This window comes from Haliotis asinina, chromosome 3 (assembly GCF_037392515.1).
Source record: "Haliotis asinina isolate JCU_RB_2024 chromosome 3, JCU_Hal_asi_v2, whole genome shotgun sequence".
NCBI lineage: Eukaryota > Metazoa > Mollusca > Gastropoda > Lepetellida > Haliotidae > Haliotis > Haliotis asinina.
Window position 1 is genome coordinate 7,262,583 of NC_090282.1, and position 16,442 is coordinate 7,279,024.

A 16,442-nucleotide genomic window follows, 5' to 3' on the forward strand; every position below is an offset into this window, starting at 1 on the left:
AGCAGCAGCACCAGCCCCAAGCCTGTTCATTGAGCAGATGTAACACGGAGACACGATAAGCCAAAAGCGTTTTGAATTTACATGCACACTGACCGTTCAGACATCACGACACAACATCGACATTACACACAACATTTACACACCAAAGTATAAAAATATCAAAATTATTAAAATTTTGAGAAATTCATGTTTGGAATCACACATAGCTTTCAGAACGCTCTTGGCTTATCCGAGAATGTCAAACATCAATTGAATGCCTGTGGTGATGCCCTCCTAAATAAAATGCTCGGCTGGTGTCGATTTTCCTGAAAGAAAGCAAATTGAAGTTATTAGTACATTCGCATTTACATAGGTTGACAGGACATTCACCCTGCAATTGTGCACTACTGACTATTTTTAAAATGTGTATGTTCAATATCACACTTACCTTACTATTCCATTACATTGTCTTAATTGTAATTAATTGCAGTATGTGTTTTTTTCAGTGAAGGTGGTCATCGAACGCTGATTTCAAATGCTGTGTTATACTATTCCTTCCCCTTATTCTAACTGGTAGTGTTAACACGAATGTCACCTTGACGTATACATGATACTTTGAAACTTCCAAAAGCTGGCATATTCGTGCACAACTACATGTACAGACTTACTTAAGTTAGTTGTTTGTTGTTAATAAACGCCGCGCCCAACAGCATGATACCTGTATGGACTTTGTTAAGAACGGCACTTTTGTACATTGTATATCCTGGCCTTTTTGTACAATTTCCACTATATTTCTACGGCACTTGTCAAAACGTGTCTTCCCAGCAGTAAACACATGATTAATTCTTGATGGGTTTAACTAGCGGCTGTTCAGTTTAATTTGCTTCACTTTTTGAAATATTTGTTTTAAAATGTTTTCTCGTGATGGAACACAATATTATTGCATTTTATTATTAAGCTAACCAATTCAGTTAAAATTACCCCGAACTGAGTAGGTTAGTTTGCGTTTTTGTTCGATCTTTCATAACTAAAAGTCTTATTAATCCTATTATGTCCCTAAAAAGTAAAACAACACATAAAAGAACTATTATTTCAGCAGATATCTAATTTGTCCAGTCATACCTGCCAGAAGAGCTACGCGGTCACGATGTTTAGTTTCATTACTATTATTCTGCTCCAATACGTATACTTTAGATTTGCTCTCATAACTAAACTATAAACTTGTATAGCATACAGCTAATTTAATTTACACGTTTTTAAGACAGTATAAGATTTGCAAGTTCACTTTGTGGCCAGCAATATATTCAAAACATTTAAGCAATTTCCCGTTCACTACTGAGACAGACATGTAACACATTGTTTCGGAGATGTTGTATCCTTTGTGCGAACAGCCATGCATTGTGACGAGGCGGGCTTCAGTGTGTACACACAATGAGGTTAAGCCGTACGAACGTGCCAAATCTTCACATCCTAACCTGTGGCCATCTGAAAACTTCTAACACAATGAAATGACTTTATCACGTGACCCGCTTTGTACTCAAAGAAGACAGGTCGTGTTAATACAAGGCTTGTACATCGTTAGCGTCTGTCTGTAACGGTATGTTCTCCACGAAGTCACATACTGCACCTTGCAACAATAAAGTGCTAGCAATTATATATGTATAACACAAGTAATAGAAATACTCGTCTCAATGAGATTTCATTGATGCATTGTAGCCTAAGTGCTCAGTTAAGAAACGACCAAAATAGTCCGTACTTAAATTTATCATTTTTTGCATCTGCTGAGTAATGTCTGTAGATGTACAGACCCGTCAAGACTTTACATCATTGGAACACATTCTCGGGTCGCTGTGCGAGCCGTCGGACTGTTTATAGCTTACATGAGATAACCGGCTTGACGATTACAGGGGAATGCAACAGGACATGCCTCCAGATCGTCCAGGGCTCTTAAATCTAGACACTGTATGATGGCGACAGAGTTTACTTCTTTTTGTCTTATCATAATCATTTAGAAGTTAAACGGAAAAGTGGATGACATAGGTAAACTACCATTTCACTTCTGTGTGGTTTAGCATTGTTGCTGAACTAGGAAGTGATGCTGACTGCGACAGTTCTAGCTAATGTATAGGAACTCTACTCAGATGTATCAGATGTATCTCAATAAGAGAACTAGATTTCCTAATGAAAAAGTTTCTCGAGTCGGTAAATTGACACTCCCAGCAAGTGTTGATTCATGTCATCGTTACGTACAGTGGTTGTCTCAGGAACGTGGGCATTTGTTCAGCAATACTCTCGCTGAGAGAGGCACAGATGCAGTGTTTCAATTTATTGAACTTATGATATTTAACGTATGATGCTTGTCACTTACTATCGCATATCATGATATTTAGTGGCTGTTACTCAATAACATTGAACTAGCACCATGTAGGGCGTTTAAGGAACTTGAAACATATGATAGTTTGCTGGGAATATCAGAAAGCTCGAGCCAACTCAGTTCTAAAGCCTTATGTGCAACTGGCTAAGACGGTGTATGTGTTTTGCTCGACGCCGGGTGGTCAGATATATATCGTCCTCTACAGTTCTAGATAACCTACTGCATGCAGTGCAGGTGCCGAGATCTATCACGACCATACAAGGTAGTACAATACATGCTGTTAGTCAGGTGAATAACAATACAGGATGCTGTATAATGCATTACGTATAGGGAGTAAAAGTCAAGGTCACTGCACAGGATATGCTCACTGCGCATGCCTACCTTGACTTGTGGGTGCTGGGGTGAAGCGTGACGTGCGCACTAAAGCGATGGGTACATGGACGGTGATCTAAAACGTGTAGGGTGGCCTAACCTCCTTTTATGAATGACAGTTATAGCTATTCCAAACACGATGATTGACGGTATCCCAATCACCATTGCTGCTACGATTGGCCAGAAAGTGTCGTCATTTTCCGGATCACCGGAAACGGAAATAGAAAGTCCTTTAGCTTTGGAATCACTGCTGGTTGCCAACAGTGGGCCTGGCGTATGTCCTGACGACAGGTCATCGGAAGGTGTTGTTATCACAGGATCAGTACTGGCCGATGACTTTGTTGATGTTGAAGAGGAATTGATTACAGGTGTCACAGTTTGGGATATTTTCAAAGTAGACGTTGTTTTCATCGCTGTCGTATTTGGGGTGATGGGCAATGCACTTGTCGTAGCTGTTGTTGAGGATATCTTATTGGATGAGCTCTTGTTAATTGTCGGACCCGTGCTTTGTGTTTCAGTTGATCTTTCAGTCGATGTAGTCGGCAATTCCTTTGCAGTTGTTGCTTCAGTTGCTGTAGGCTTTGTCGTCGTTGTTGGTGTTGATGCTGATTTTGATGCCTCAGTTGTAATAGTTGTCGGTGTTGGAGTTGATGTTGATGCCTCTGTTGTGATAGTTGTCGTTGTAGGTGTTGTTGATGTTTTTATTGTTGATGTCGAAGGTGTTTGTGTTGTTGCTGTGTCTTCAGTCTCACCAGTAGTTGTCTGAGACCCGATGTCATCGTTAGCAGTTTCCCTAAACTCAGTTGTGGTGTCATGCAACGTAAGTTTCCTAGATTTGTTATTGTCTGTATCAATTGCGGATGTTGCTGATGTCGTAGATGATGTTAACACTGTAGTTGTGTCAGAGATCTTGGACGAAATGTCTGTTGTTGCTGCTTGTTTGGTCACTCTAGCGACTGGTGGGTTATTTGGTACGAACATGTCTGTTGGTCCAGGTTCTAACGTGGAGTCTGTCTTCTGTGACATGGGTGGTTCTTGTGACATACTGCTTGTCGGTGTTGAAGTTGAGCTTGGACGTGGTACAGTAACTGAACCAATCGTTGCGTCATCTGCGTTTACCTTGGGCTTCCCTGTAGGCACACCTGTAAGTGGGCTGAGAGTATTGGCATCACCCACACCAGTATTTAAACTTATTTTAGCATCATCGGTACTGTTTGTTGAGTTCGATTTGGTTATTTCAGACCATGGGTTGAATTCAACTACTCGAGCTGATGGTGTTTCAATTGTCGACGAAATAGGCGCAGTTCTAATTGGCTCTGGTGGTGGCGCAGGAGGTGCAGTCGACGAGGTAGTTGTTGGAACTGGAACATGCGGTTTGGAGAACGCAAGAGGTGCAGGAGGGCCTCTGACAGGATTTTCATTAGCACCGTCGCGGAGGGAATCCAAAAGCTGATCAAGAAAATCCTGATCATTTATCTGTTTTATGACACGGGGTTCTTGTTCATCCGCTGCCCATTTAAAGTCTTCATTTTGAACTAAAAGCGGCTGTGTTTTTTCATCTGTTTTAAGTTCAATATTCCCCTTAACGTCAGCTACAGATTTGTTGTCTGTGGGCGGGACTGTTGAAACGCTGGCAGTCTTACTGATTGGACTTGTAGTTGCACTTGATGCACCCGAAACTGATTGTGACTTTGACGTCGTTAAATATTGAGTAGACGAGAGTGTAGGTGAAGGCGTTGTCGTCTGTGTTGCCGCCTTTGTCTGAACGGAGGAAGATCCTGGAGTGTCAGAAGCTGTAGCATGGCTTAAAGCAATCGAATTCATCATCTGCTGAAGCCGATGGAGAGAGTCTTTCACAACCTCGTCAAAAGATGGTGATCCCTGCTCACCTTCACCAGAGAAAACACTCTCTTCTCTTGCTGAGCCACTCTGCAACCGGTCTGTGATACTGATCTGAACTGGCCCATTACGCAGTTTGTTTTCTCTCCTAGACCGATCCAAAAGCACCATGCTTGGAGAGATGCAGGTCCGGTGCAAGGCAAGTTGTATCCTGAAATATAATATATCATCATATTACAATAATGTTTTTGCACAGTTTCAGTTTTTCATAACTACAACATGTACATTACCCATTTGAATTCTTATCCAATAATGCCAGTCGTAGCACTGACATAACTGCACGGCCGTTTTACTTCATAACGCAAATGTAATTCGACTACCATTGGATTTGGTTCTGTCATTTATGTGCACCGGGCTAGTAATTATTTGCAGTAATTAGTATATAATATATTATTTGTCTGAAAATGGGCACGTCACATAACCAGAATACATCCAATTCAGGAAATGTACTGTAAATGGGGAAACTATCATATACGCATATCAGCCCACGACTGATGATGAGAAATCTTACAAAGCATCGTTATTCCATCAAGATAGCAAAGGATCGGGTGAATGTTCATGTTGAACTTATTAAAGGGAGATATTTCTTCGGCCATTTGGCCCATACAATTTGACTGAAAGCATATTCGTATAACGTACGGGCAATTTAATTTGACAGCAAAAGAAAAAGTTCTATCCTCTTCATTACACCATTCTCATAGGCAATGATTACCCAAAGTCCCCGTTTATGATGATTCAGTGCATCATGATATCGACGAATATCAAATTAACACCTCTGTCAGTCGTGTTCACCTGGTTTGTCTATCTCGACCAATCGCCTCGAGTCTCGTGACGCCCTCGCTGGTAGACTGGAGGCTGGAGTGAACTTGAAACACGTCCAAGACTTTGGCAACGTCGTCATCCTGAACCATTAGTGACAACTCCACCGACAGACTGCCCCCCTGTAACATCGTCAATAGACACATACAGAGGAAAAACACGATGGACCATGTGAAATAGCAATCATTAAAGTCGGAAACGTTTTCTTCTTAATACATGTCTTGTTTGAATCGCACAGTGGAGTCTATTTTAATAATGAACATTTTATGAGTAAGGAATTGGTTCTTTTGCTACTTTTAACAAGATAGATGAGTCATGAGCCATCTTAATATGCATGCCTGTACAGCCATAATCATCGTGATTTACTAACTGCATACTTTTTATACTAAGTGTTTTAAGATTGCATTACGTCTCAGAGCATGCTGAAATGGGTTGAGTGTCAAGTTTAAACCACGAGCCACGTGCATATTATGAAGACTAGATAAAGTATATTAACATTATTAGACGTCATTGCATCAGCAATTTCACTCACACAGTTCATGTTTCGAACTGTGGAAAGTATATTTCTACGCAGTGTATGTTGATGACAAGTTTACTGGTACCATTGTCTTTGTGAACCAATGTGTCAATATAAACTAGTTAACCAGGATAATAACATGCAACTGAGTGAACGTTATGAAAGTGTCAGTACTGGACCAAGTGAAAGTATCCCGGTGACTCGTGTGTCCATGCTCCAACATTGCACACATTCTAACACCGGACATGTAACAAAACACAATCGGTAAGTGTGTCTGAACTGACACTGGTTAATGAAGACAAACAGTGGTATCTGGTGGACGGATACATGTGGTAATGACTGCATTGGTGCAAGGTGTCTTCAACTCACATATTGCTTGGAATTGGACCTGGAGATAGCGACCACCTTGGAGAGCTGCCGTTCTTCCTGACATACGTCCAACACTATAGGGTCGATAGGTTGGAGACATTTAAAACTGGAGAGAGAAACAAAAGAAAATATACAACCCGATAGGTATGTGTTTTGACGAGGACATTAAATGCAACACCAAGGAAACACGTTGACCTTAAAGAAAATTATATCTATGCTAGTAGGGATCAGCGTTTGGGACAATCAACTACAACGAATATTTGGAATGAACTTCAAATTTTGATTAATCAAAACATGTAGGAATTGGTACTCTAAGTTTTAACCTGCTACATTATCACACAGTAATTTCGGCTGAAAGACACATCTATGTTTGCACCCTGAAGAAAAGAATCCCTAACTTAGAAAACGTTATAAAGATTTTAAAAAGACATATGCATGGTTGAAAACCAAAAAGAAAGAATGTTTTCGAAAAATATACGAAAATGGTTTTCTCTAGTCCCACTAACTGACACAGTATGGCCATTGGAAACCGCAGAACTTCCATTTGCATGTATATTCAATGTATCAGTGACACATACTCACATCACATACCACTACATGTATATATTCTCGAAAGAACCTTGTATTGATGGGAACATAAATAAGAATTTAAAAAATGAACCTGATGCCTTTTACTGGTCATCAAATAATCAATAACATACTTATCTTGTCCTTTCATCCATGACGAATGATCATGCAAGTGTGCTTTCAAATGATTTTACAGCTTGTATTTAAGAATAATTTGGCACGTCACTTTTTCTGGTCTACAGTTCGCGGACACATTCGTCCTACATGTATATATACATATATATATTCTCCAACGAACCTTGTACTGATGGGAACATAAATATGAATTTAAAAAATAAACCACAGCAGCTGAGGCTTTTACTGGTCATACAAATAATCAATAACATGCTTATCTTGTCCTTTCATCCATGGCGAAATGATCATGCAAGTGTGCTTTCAAATGATTCTACAGCTTGTATTTAAGAATAATTTGGCACTTTTTCTGGTCTACAGTTCGCGGACACATTCGCCCTATCTTTAACAGTAAGCAACATTTGTTTAACATTAAGTCAATGGTGTTTCTGGATTACGCCCTGAACAACGTCATAACTGGTCTTATCATATTCTTTGCATTTTTAGCATAAAGGAGAGAATGTTCGGACTCCGATCTACGGTCGAGATGATTCGTATGTTGTGTGTTTAACAGGGCGTCACACGTTGTTCTATTGATGCCGTAAAGAGACAAGTGTTGGATAAATTTGCCTGTTCAATGTCTCCAAACAGATGCATGTAAGCTACGTTGGGCAGGAATGCATATCAAGACAAATTTGTATCGAAACTATTTCTCATCATTCAACGATAGCAAACACACCAATCATTAGTACCAAAAGAGGTTCGCCCTCGAATTGCTTAGTTAGTGAGAAAGAAGTTCGCCTACTGAATCAGTAAAGCATGACATTACTGGCGGTGATGACGGAGTGGTGTTAGCAGTTCTGTACTAACAGAGAGATATTGACTCTAAATATTATGACAGGCTTTGTAGTGTCATCACAATTGGTGTGAAACGCAGGGGATGAGAGAACCTCTGTTACCTTGGCATGCAGGTGTGAATTTCGCGTAAGGTGTCAAATTTCTTCGCTGCATAATTACCATTTCAGACCATTGATGAAGTGGAAATCAACGTGTGAGGAAGGGGCATGAGTGTGTTCAGGATTTAGTGTTGTGTGAGATGGGGTATGGGTTGCTTTGTCATCGTGTCAGGGACATATCGGTTTCTGCTGAAAAAGGTTTGTGGTCAAATATTAAGGCCTTGAGAGCCTTTACCCTTCTGAATACACGAGTCAAGTATCAGAAGATGCTCTACACTGTTGATTTTAACAAGCACCAAAGAAAGGGGAAAATGTTTGCATGGTTTAAATCACACAATTTTTAAGCCGTGAAACAATAATTTTGTTTTGGAAATATTCTCTCGGTCTATGCCTCGTACAAATACTGTGAAGGTTAAGGGCAATATTTCCCACTGCATCTGTTGTGTGTATTTCTAGTAATATGCACGGTTATACTAATTAAAACCCTCATGATCTGTATGTTTGTTTCGTAAACCAGTAAACCGGCTCTGCTTACTGACTCAAAGTCCATCCTTTTAAAGCAGTACCACACACGACCGTTATTGGGTATTCAGAAAATGCCTCTCAGATACATAAATCGATGTACATGAAGATGATCATTTGGATTGTCTGGTCCAGACCGTCGCCACATTGTTGGAATATTGCTAATAACGGCGTTCAACAACAACAACAACAGACATAAAATACCATAGCAATACCATGTAGCAAACAGAGGATTGTTGCACCTAGCCAAATATGGATTAGCAGTTCCGCATACTTTAAATTTGTACATGACATGCGAAGTTTCATCTTACTTTAACCAATACCGGTATTGTAAACATTCACATAAACATTAGTCACCACCCTCACGTCAAAAACAGCATGTTTTCTGGATTTCCTAAAAAGTGTTTGCTACAAATACGTTGTTGAACTTACGCAGCTGCGACTGTCCCAATAATTGTTATGCAACAGCTAAGGTATTTTCAAAAATACTCAATTATTGCCACCAACAGAAAAAAGGAAGGGAAGTGATGACATGAATGTTCTAATCATTGATGTGTAAATTTGGAATGTCTCGGCGCTGCAGCTGAGAGCAATATCTAGTCATTACATAATTTCACACTATGCGTTATTTCAACATTAACCGCTGCACCTGCACACAAGGTATGGCTGATCAAAACGTGTACTCGACAGACGGCCAGGTACTAACTAACTGCTAGGGTTGCATCGTGGAGTCTTGGACGTAGTATATTGCTTTAGAAAAACGAGATATGGACAAGATCAGCTTGTTATAGTCGAATAAAGTGAAATTAGGATTGTGAATCCTCATAATTTTACCTTGCCAATTAAACAATGAAATCTCTGACTTTTAATCATCCTTGGATAAATTTTCATTGGCAAGGTAAAATTATGAGGATGCGCAATCTTAATTCCACTTTTGGTTTACTTTTTTATGTAAAGTGAAATTCATCGATACGCTTTCACTGCAGACAGGTCATATCTTATGTACACTACACAGTGGATTCAAATCGGCTGTCTTTACCAATAGAGAAATTCATATAATTACAGGACAGCGAAAAGTCCTGAAAACCTGCCCATGCAAATTGCTTGAAAGTCTGTGGAATAGTGCGATACCTTGAATTAAATGAGTGAGTGAGTTTAGTTTTATGTCGCACTCAGCAATATTCCAGTTATATGGCGGGGGTCTGTGAATAATCGAGTCTGGACCAGACAATCCAGTGATCAACAGCATGAGTATCGATCTGCACAATTGGGAACAGATAACATGTGTCAACCAAGTCAGCGAGCCTGACCACCCGATCACGTTCGTCGCCTCTGACCACAAGCATAGCCGGCTGTTATGGCAAGCATGGGTTGCTGAAGGCCTATTCTACCCCGGACCTTCAAGGGTCATCGTGAGTTAAAGATACTAAGTGGGTATGTTTTGTTTTACGCTGTTTTTAGCAATAATCCAGCAATATCAGAGTGCTACGCACACACACACCATTTACGCTGTCTATTCAATCAGTCTTAGTTATGCATTAGCTTCAGCAACATCTGATGTTGTTATGACATATTTAGCTTGCATTACTGAAAGTTTGACATCTTGGTGCAGTGGTACACGGTCAAACTGAGGAGCTGTGTCTCGCCAACATATTTTGCAATTAGCTGCTTACGTCAGTGTTTATATAGTTTTGATACATGTCGATACCTTCAAAAACAGCAACGTGCACGCCGAGTCAGAATCGGCGATAGATGTTTCTCAATTTGTGTCAATATTAACTCGACTGTGAATCACCAATACCTAAATATTTTCATCGTCAATAATTTTGTGCTTCGTGTTATATTTGAAAGAGCCGTAATCCCATACACACATATTGTAACAATTATATAAACTCTCGAAACATCAATACTGAGGCGAGGGGAGCACAGACAATATTTAGACTTTATGTTCTGCATCAACCAAGAAACCTGTCAAGCAAGAAACTACCACTCATAAATCAAACGCTCTGTAATGACAACTACCCGTCCATACTGAACAACAAGGGACATTTCTGTGGTATCTGTTTGAACGAATCCCTCGAATTTTCGCTTTCAGTTCAGAGTGTTGGTGTCAGGTAATAGACACTATTTGCCCAGACGTTTGTTTTCTTAACCCGCGGTCACAAAAGATGAAACCCAAAGAAATGGTAACATTTTCTTAACGTATTGAGTAAAACAGACGGACAGAAGTTGACGTGTGGTCTGCATGAAAAAGCCGTAATTGCCCAATTGCAGTGGCGGCGTGCGCATGGGGTATTTACCTGGCTTTTGACCTTCTTTCATTCAGCATCACCCGATTTCAGGTATCACTGAAGTTTTTCAAATTGCATTTAAAGAAACTGCGTTTCGCATTTAACCTACGGCTATAAACTACCTTTCATGGGGAATCTACTTGAAAATGAAAAAAAAAACCTTAAAAAGTTTCCATTTCCGTGGACGTATTTACATTTATTTGACCTACTATTATAACGAGTGGATTCCCCATCCTATCCAAAAGGACAGGTTTTACCATTTTCTTAGCATGACTGCCCGGCGCGCGTACTTTTTGAAGTTCCATGAGAGCATCACACCAACAGACGAAACAGGGTGATCAGGCAGTGGGGTAGTCGAGAGCCTGTGTTTGATACCCCCATTTTGTACATGTGCAAGGCCCATTCCTGGTTTCCCTGGGTGAAATTAGTGACATACTGGGTGAAACTCATGTCACTCACTTACCAACAAGATGTTCACCGTCCCTGGCAGTCGAGATGAACAGGATACAACAGGTGTTGGTTGACTCGGAGTCAGTGAATCGTGTCTGACCGATTTATGTATGTTCAACACAAGGGCATCTCAGTAAAGAGCAACTTTAGTCTTGGTACAGACGTGTGTGAACGTAGTTAGGCAATAAAAAATTTCGATGCTAAACCCCATTTCACCAGCCTCTGATCATGTCTGTACGTGTAACGTGTTGACCGCAAGGTTTTCATAAGCCGGTTAGTCTTAACGAAATCAATTCTGGATCAATTCGTCAAGAAAGAAAGGTCTGGGTTTGGGTAACATGGATCTTACACACTGTCCACCTAATCCACAAAAGGAAATAATAGCAAGCTGCACGCCACTTTGAACCTCAAGTATTTTCGGTTGTGTAGAGAGGCTACAGTAACTGAATGTGTGATATCGCCTGAAAAACATCTGACTGCTAAAGTATGATGGTTATGCCAACACTCTCACCTCTCTTGGTCTTTACACGTGAGAACGAGGCTGACCCCGGGGGTCGAGGTCAGGGAACAGAGGTCATGGAGGACGTTCCCTTGTATTCCGTCAACTGACAGCTCGGTATTGCATTCACCTGCACCCTGAAACATATCGTGATATTTGGTTAGTGTCAAGCTCACATGTATTTACATACTCCAGATTTGTGATGCAAACAGAGAGTGCTTGCCTGTATATACTTAAGCTTCACCTGTGCAAGGAAGGTCACCATTGGCGTTAATTCAAACGTCAGCAGTATCTGCCAGAAGACTATCAAAAGATAATTTGCTTTTATAGCAGACCGAGGTATGGTTACATAAAGAAATGTTAACAGTTGGTTATAAATATCCGTGCCCCAGTAAGGACACTTGATAACATTCTGAGCTACGTATTTGTTTAACTGAGACAATGCTACTTCTTCAAAATGTCATTTACTGATGTCATCCCGATCAGTCCGCTACGATGTAAGGGTCATTTGGGTTCATCATGAACCACAAGGTCCAAGTGGTGAAGTGGCGTGATGGTGTCAAGTTCAAGGGAAATCGCAGTGGCAAATCTAACCTCTGGGACAATTTGGTAACATTCAGCAAATATTCGGTCAGTGAACGACGGCAGGTATGACGCCGACGTAGCCACCAGTGTATTGAAACTCGGCATAACTAACATGTAACACGTTTTCGAGATATGCAATTGGTTGTCACGTGGACATGGCTCTGGAAGAGGAATGATTACCGGGTTCTGGTGACAGTGTCACGTTCACACAGATGTTACTCAGAGCTACGCTTGCTGAAATTTCACATGTACAGGTTTCGATTTGCTAACCCCAATTGACCCCGCATCTTGGAGCAGGTGACAGGAGTGGAGTTCTGCTCTCATCATTTACGTTTTGTCTTAACGCCTTCCAATGTGTGGAGCCAGCAGCACAGATCAACACTGGGTTCTGTGTTGCCTCTGAGTGGCCAACTCCTGATGTTTTATTAGAAAGAATGCTTGCTGTGTAAGAGTCGCTGCTTTTATTTTGAACTAGCATCACGGTATATTCCAGATGTGATCCTTTACTACAGACAGACTTCGATAAAACAGACACCTCTGGCCTGACATGAAATCTCCTTACCTCCTCACTATCTAACATATGAATTTCACTATCTGACACCATCTGACAAAATGATTAATGATTAGACACTACTTGACATATTTGATCCTAATACAAAGTGTGATTCTCAAATACTAAGTGGTAATAGCACTTGAATACTATCTGAAACACTACATGATACTCAAATTGCTTAAACACTAAATAACAATGACGCTAGCACACTTTGTGACATTGCCACTTAACCACTATGTGAAAATGATACTCGAGCACTATCTGACAACTGAGTTTAAACATTATTAACCACTGCTCCTTAGCGCTCACATAAGGTATACATGTCGTTGCAGTTCAAAATTAACCATGTCCTGCTAACCAATAACGATACTTCTTTCTAACGTATGTTTGGCAGCTGAAACGACTACCCCATAGTAGAGCTATTGATTTTTTAAATTAACGCAAACCACCTACATAGAGCTTTCCACCTGTCATTATCCCTGTCGTTAAATTATGTACTGACTCCACGGTAATGAAGGCAATGCTGGCTCATTTAGGTACTCGCGAATGGGCATTGTTATTTCATTCAACACGGATTACATAAGCGCAACATTTCACAAAAAGGTATTACACACACACTCAGCCCACACTTTCTGCCCAGGGGAACATGTCTCTGCTTGGTATTCATGTAATGCATGACTACTCTCTTTACAGACTCACCTCCCTGGAGATTCGAGCAGGAAAAAGGCAGGACTTCAGCAAAGTGTGCTAAACACGTGGGATTTGTCAACGGAATCGAGTCCGCTGAAATCAAACCTCCACATTTACAGATACCTGGTCGTGTTTATAAATTTTAAACTGATCAGTGCATCATTGGATGAGATGAGTCTGTGGCTGGCAGGTGGATTCTGGATTGAGTACTAACTACTGCGAGTTGTGAAAAATATGCTTGCTAAATGGCTCGATATTGGTTTCGTGTACTGTACTTCTCACTCCATGCTTCTTGCCTTCACAAACAATCCATCACGTCACAGGATAGATATGTAGCAGCAGCTTTGGTGTGGCACTAAGGGACATAACTTTATTACCGAGTTACAGTTTACACGAAAACATAGACAGATGTCTCATTCAAGGCAATTAAGTACCAATCACAATATTTTTCTCCTGATATCAACTATGTATTTTCATCAAATATTAAAGTGTGTTATAGAAATTGTCTATACATATATTGTATTTCCTTACCTCCTCTCACCAGTCCCCCTCCCTCCCATCCACCAACACACATACACTCACACACACACATGCACACACGCACACACTCACTCGCTCTCTCTGTCTCTTTCTCTCTCACACACACACACACATACACACACAGATGTGGCTTTTCACAACAACACACTGACGTAAACATATAACATCAAACGAAGATAACGGCATTAGAGAACAGCAAATGTAGTCATACCTCTTTCCACAACAAAACTGAATAATGACTACTTGACACTTTATGGTCTACATTTGATTAAAATCAGAAACCCAGTTTCATTTCATACCTCGAAATTAACAAACTTGTCCACCCTAAAGCAGATGGAAACTTAGTTCTATCAATAGCTTGGACGTAGTCATGGATGCAACAGTGTCTGAGGTTAACCCATACGTAGGGTTGCATACAATGGACATCACACCACCACCTAAACAAACATAACGAATTTTTTCCTGAACAATCACACGTATAAACCGCTCACTAATCTCACTAAATCAGGACCACACAATCATAAGTGAAAAACCGAAAAGCAAAGTCACTAGACAGCAGCCGATTTACGACAAGTAAATGATGAACAAAATTACAACGCTCGGTTCCAAATTGAATCAGAGATGTGTAATCGTTCAGGCAACTTCAGAATACAAAAGACTGTAGGTTTATCTCCTAATGAGATACAGCGGTTTTTAAAACAGGCCTAATCTCTTAGATGTCGCCATTGCAATATAACTACAAGATAAGGTTAACTGTAGGCTAACTCTGGGTGACCTTTATGGTTAATTGCCGTTTGTATGAAGAACAGAACATAAAACAGTTTTTGCTGGAATGTATTCTGAATGATACCGTAGATGGTCAGATTTTGGTCTTGTTGACATCGAACATCCTTTTTGTCAATGATGAATAAAATTCAGATATATCTATACATATAGCCTTTTTGGTAGGTTTATGCAGGTCTGAAACATTGCAACAAGTGAAACATCGGATGATGCTCTGTGAAATATTCGAAGGTTGAACATGCTAGAAGTCTGACGTCAGGGAAACGGATAGCTGCCTATCTGAAAGTCGAAGTCATCCCTCTTATCACGCCGTCCGTCGGACGTCCCTCCTTTTCGCTCTGAATGTTTATGTATACCTCTAAATCTGAAACAGGTGTCACTTCACCCATATGTTTTTAGTTATGTTGGGTTAATCAGTTTAAAAGAATCGGTTATTTGATAGTTTGTAGCACATAAGATGTACCTGAAGATTGCATAAAGGAATATTTGTTCTCGTGGGCATTGCTCTTTCCTTTTCTCCAAATCCTCATATGTGTCATCAGGATTTTACACATATCGTTTACATAGTTTATTTGAGACAATATGTTTCTTCCATTGGCCAGAACATTTGCAAATCGAGATGCATCTATATCTGTTGTCGGCTCGCCATGAATCAAGCAATGAGGTATCTCATGGGAGATAGTGGTATATACAGTTGATACCTGACTTTAAAATTGAATTTTCTTTTTCTGAAATTGAGAAAAAAGCGAGCAAATCTCTTCAGTCTCTCAGAATCCATACGGTAGCAATATTTCCTTTGTATTAAATACTTTGCTTGGATCTAAGAAAAAAATATGCCAATATTTGAGAGGGGTTTGATCGCACATTTATAGATTACGTGACCTGCAATACATGTGTTTTCTGAGGGGTTTTGCAGACCTTTGTATCTGGTACAAAAGGGGAACAAACATGCATTTTGGTTGAGCTGAAAGTTGATAGTGCCAGTGGCCAGATTTGTCGTATTAGTTAACACACTTGAGATTGCTCGTTACACCCATCTGACGAAATTCAAATATTGTGTGTTATTAACGCGATCATGTTTTACTTCTAATTGATATGTGTCGTAAACAAGCTGTTAACCTATAGACAGCAGGAAAAACATCCGCCCTAATTAAACCAGAAGAGGGAGGGGGAACTAGGCTCAGATCTAGGTGGCATAGTTTGTGTTTGTTGTTAATTTACTTCCGTCTTTTAATTTGACCGCCAGCCAACAGACAAGACCCCTGCTTAAACACATGGTGTACTTGTGGCAAGGCGCCCGGGCTAATCGGTGTGACGATTGTCGTACCGTTTATAAGAAAGCCGTGCATGGACACGCGCCTTGAGCACCTAGTTGTCTCTCGGAACTGAAACGTTGACGTGAATGGAGGTTGATAAATGAACGTCCTGTAATCCATGAACAACACACCAAAGATAAACCATAACAACATCCATTGAATGGATGTGAACAGTGCATGTGAACTCAAGCTTTCAACTCTATATATCTCCATAAAGCAATGGAGTTAATGCTGATCACAAGAACTGTGT

The 16,442-nt window shown here is 40.3% G+C and overlaps 1 protein-coding gene across 1 annotated transcript in view; it reads right to left on the bottom strand.

Moving 5' to 3' along the window:
• Positions 1-238: 238 nt before the first annotated feature.
• Positions 239-16,442, bottom strand: part of LOC137279182 (uncharacterized) — a 30,200-nt gene continuing 13,996 nt past the window's right edge. The window contains exons 2-6 of the mRNA XM_067811671.1: positions 11,738-11,862; positions 6,330-6,435; positions 5,417-5,565; positions 2,826-4,775; positions 239-305 (exon numbers count right to left, since the gene is read on the bottom strand). Of these exons, the coding sequence (XP_067667772.1) occupies positions 239-305; positions 2,826-4,775; positions 5,417-5,565; positions 6,330-6,435; positions 11,738-11,862 (2,397 nt within the window). The remainder of the gene's footprint in view (positions 306-2,825; positions 4,776-5,416; positions 5,566-6,329; positions 6,436-11,737; positions 11,863-16,442) is intronic.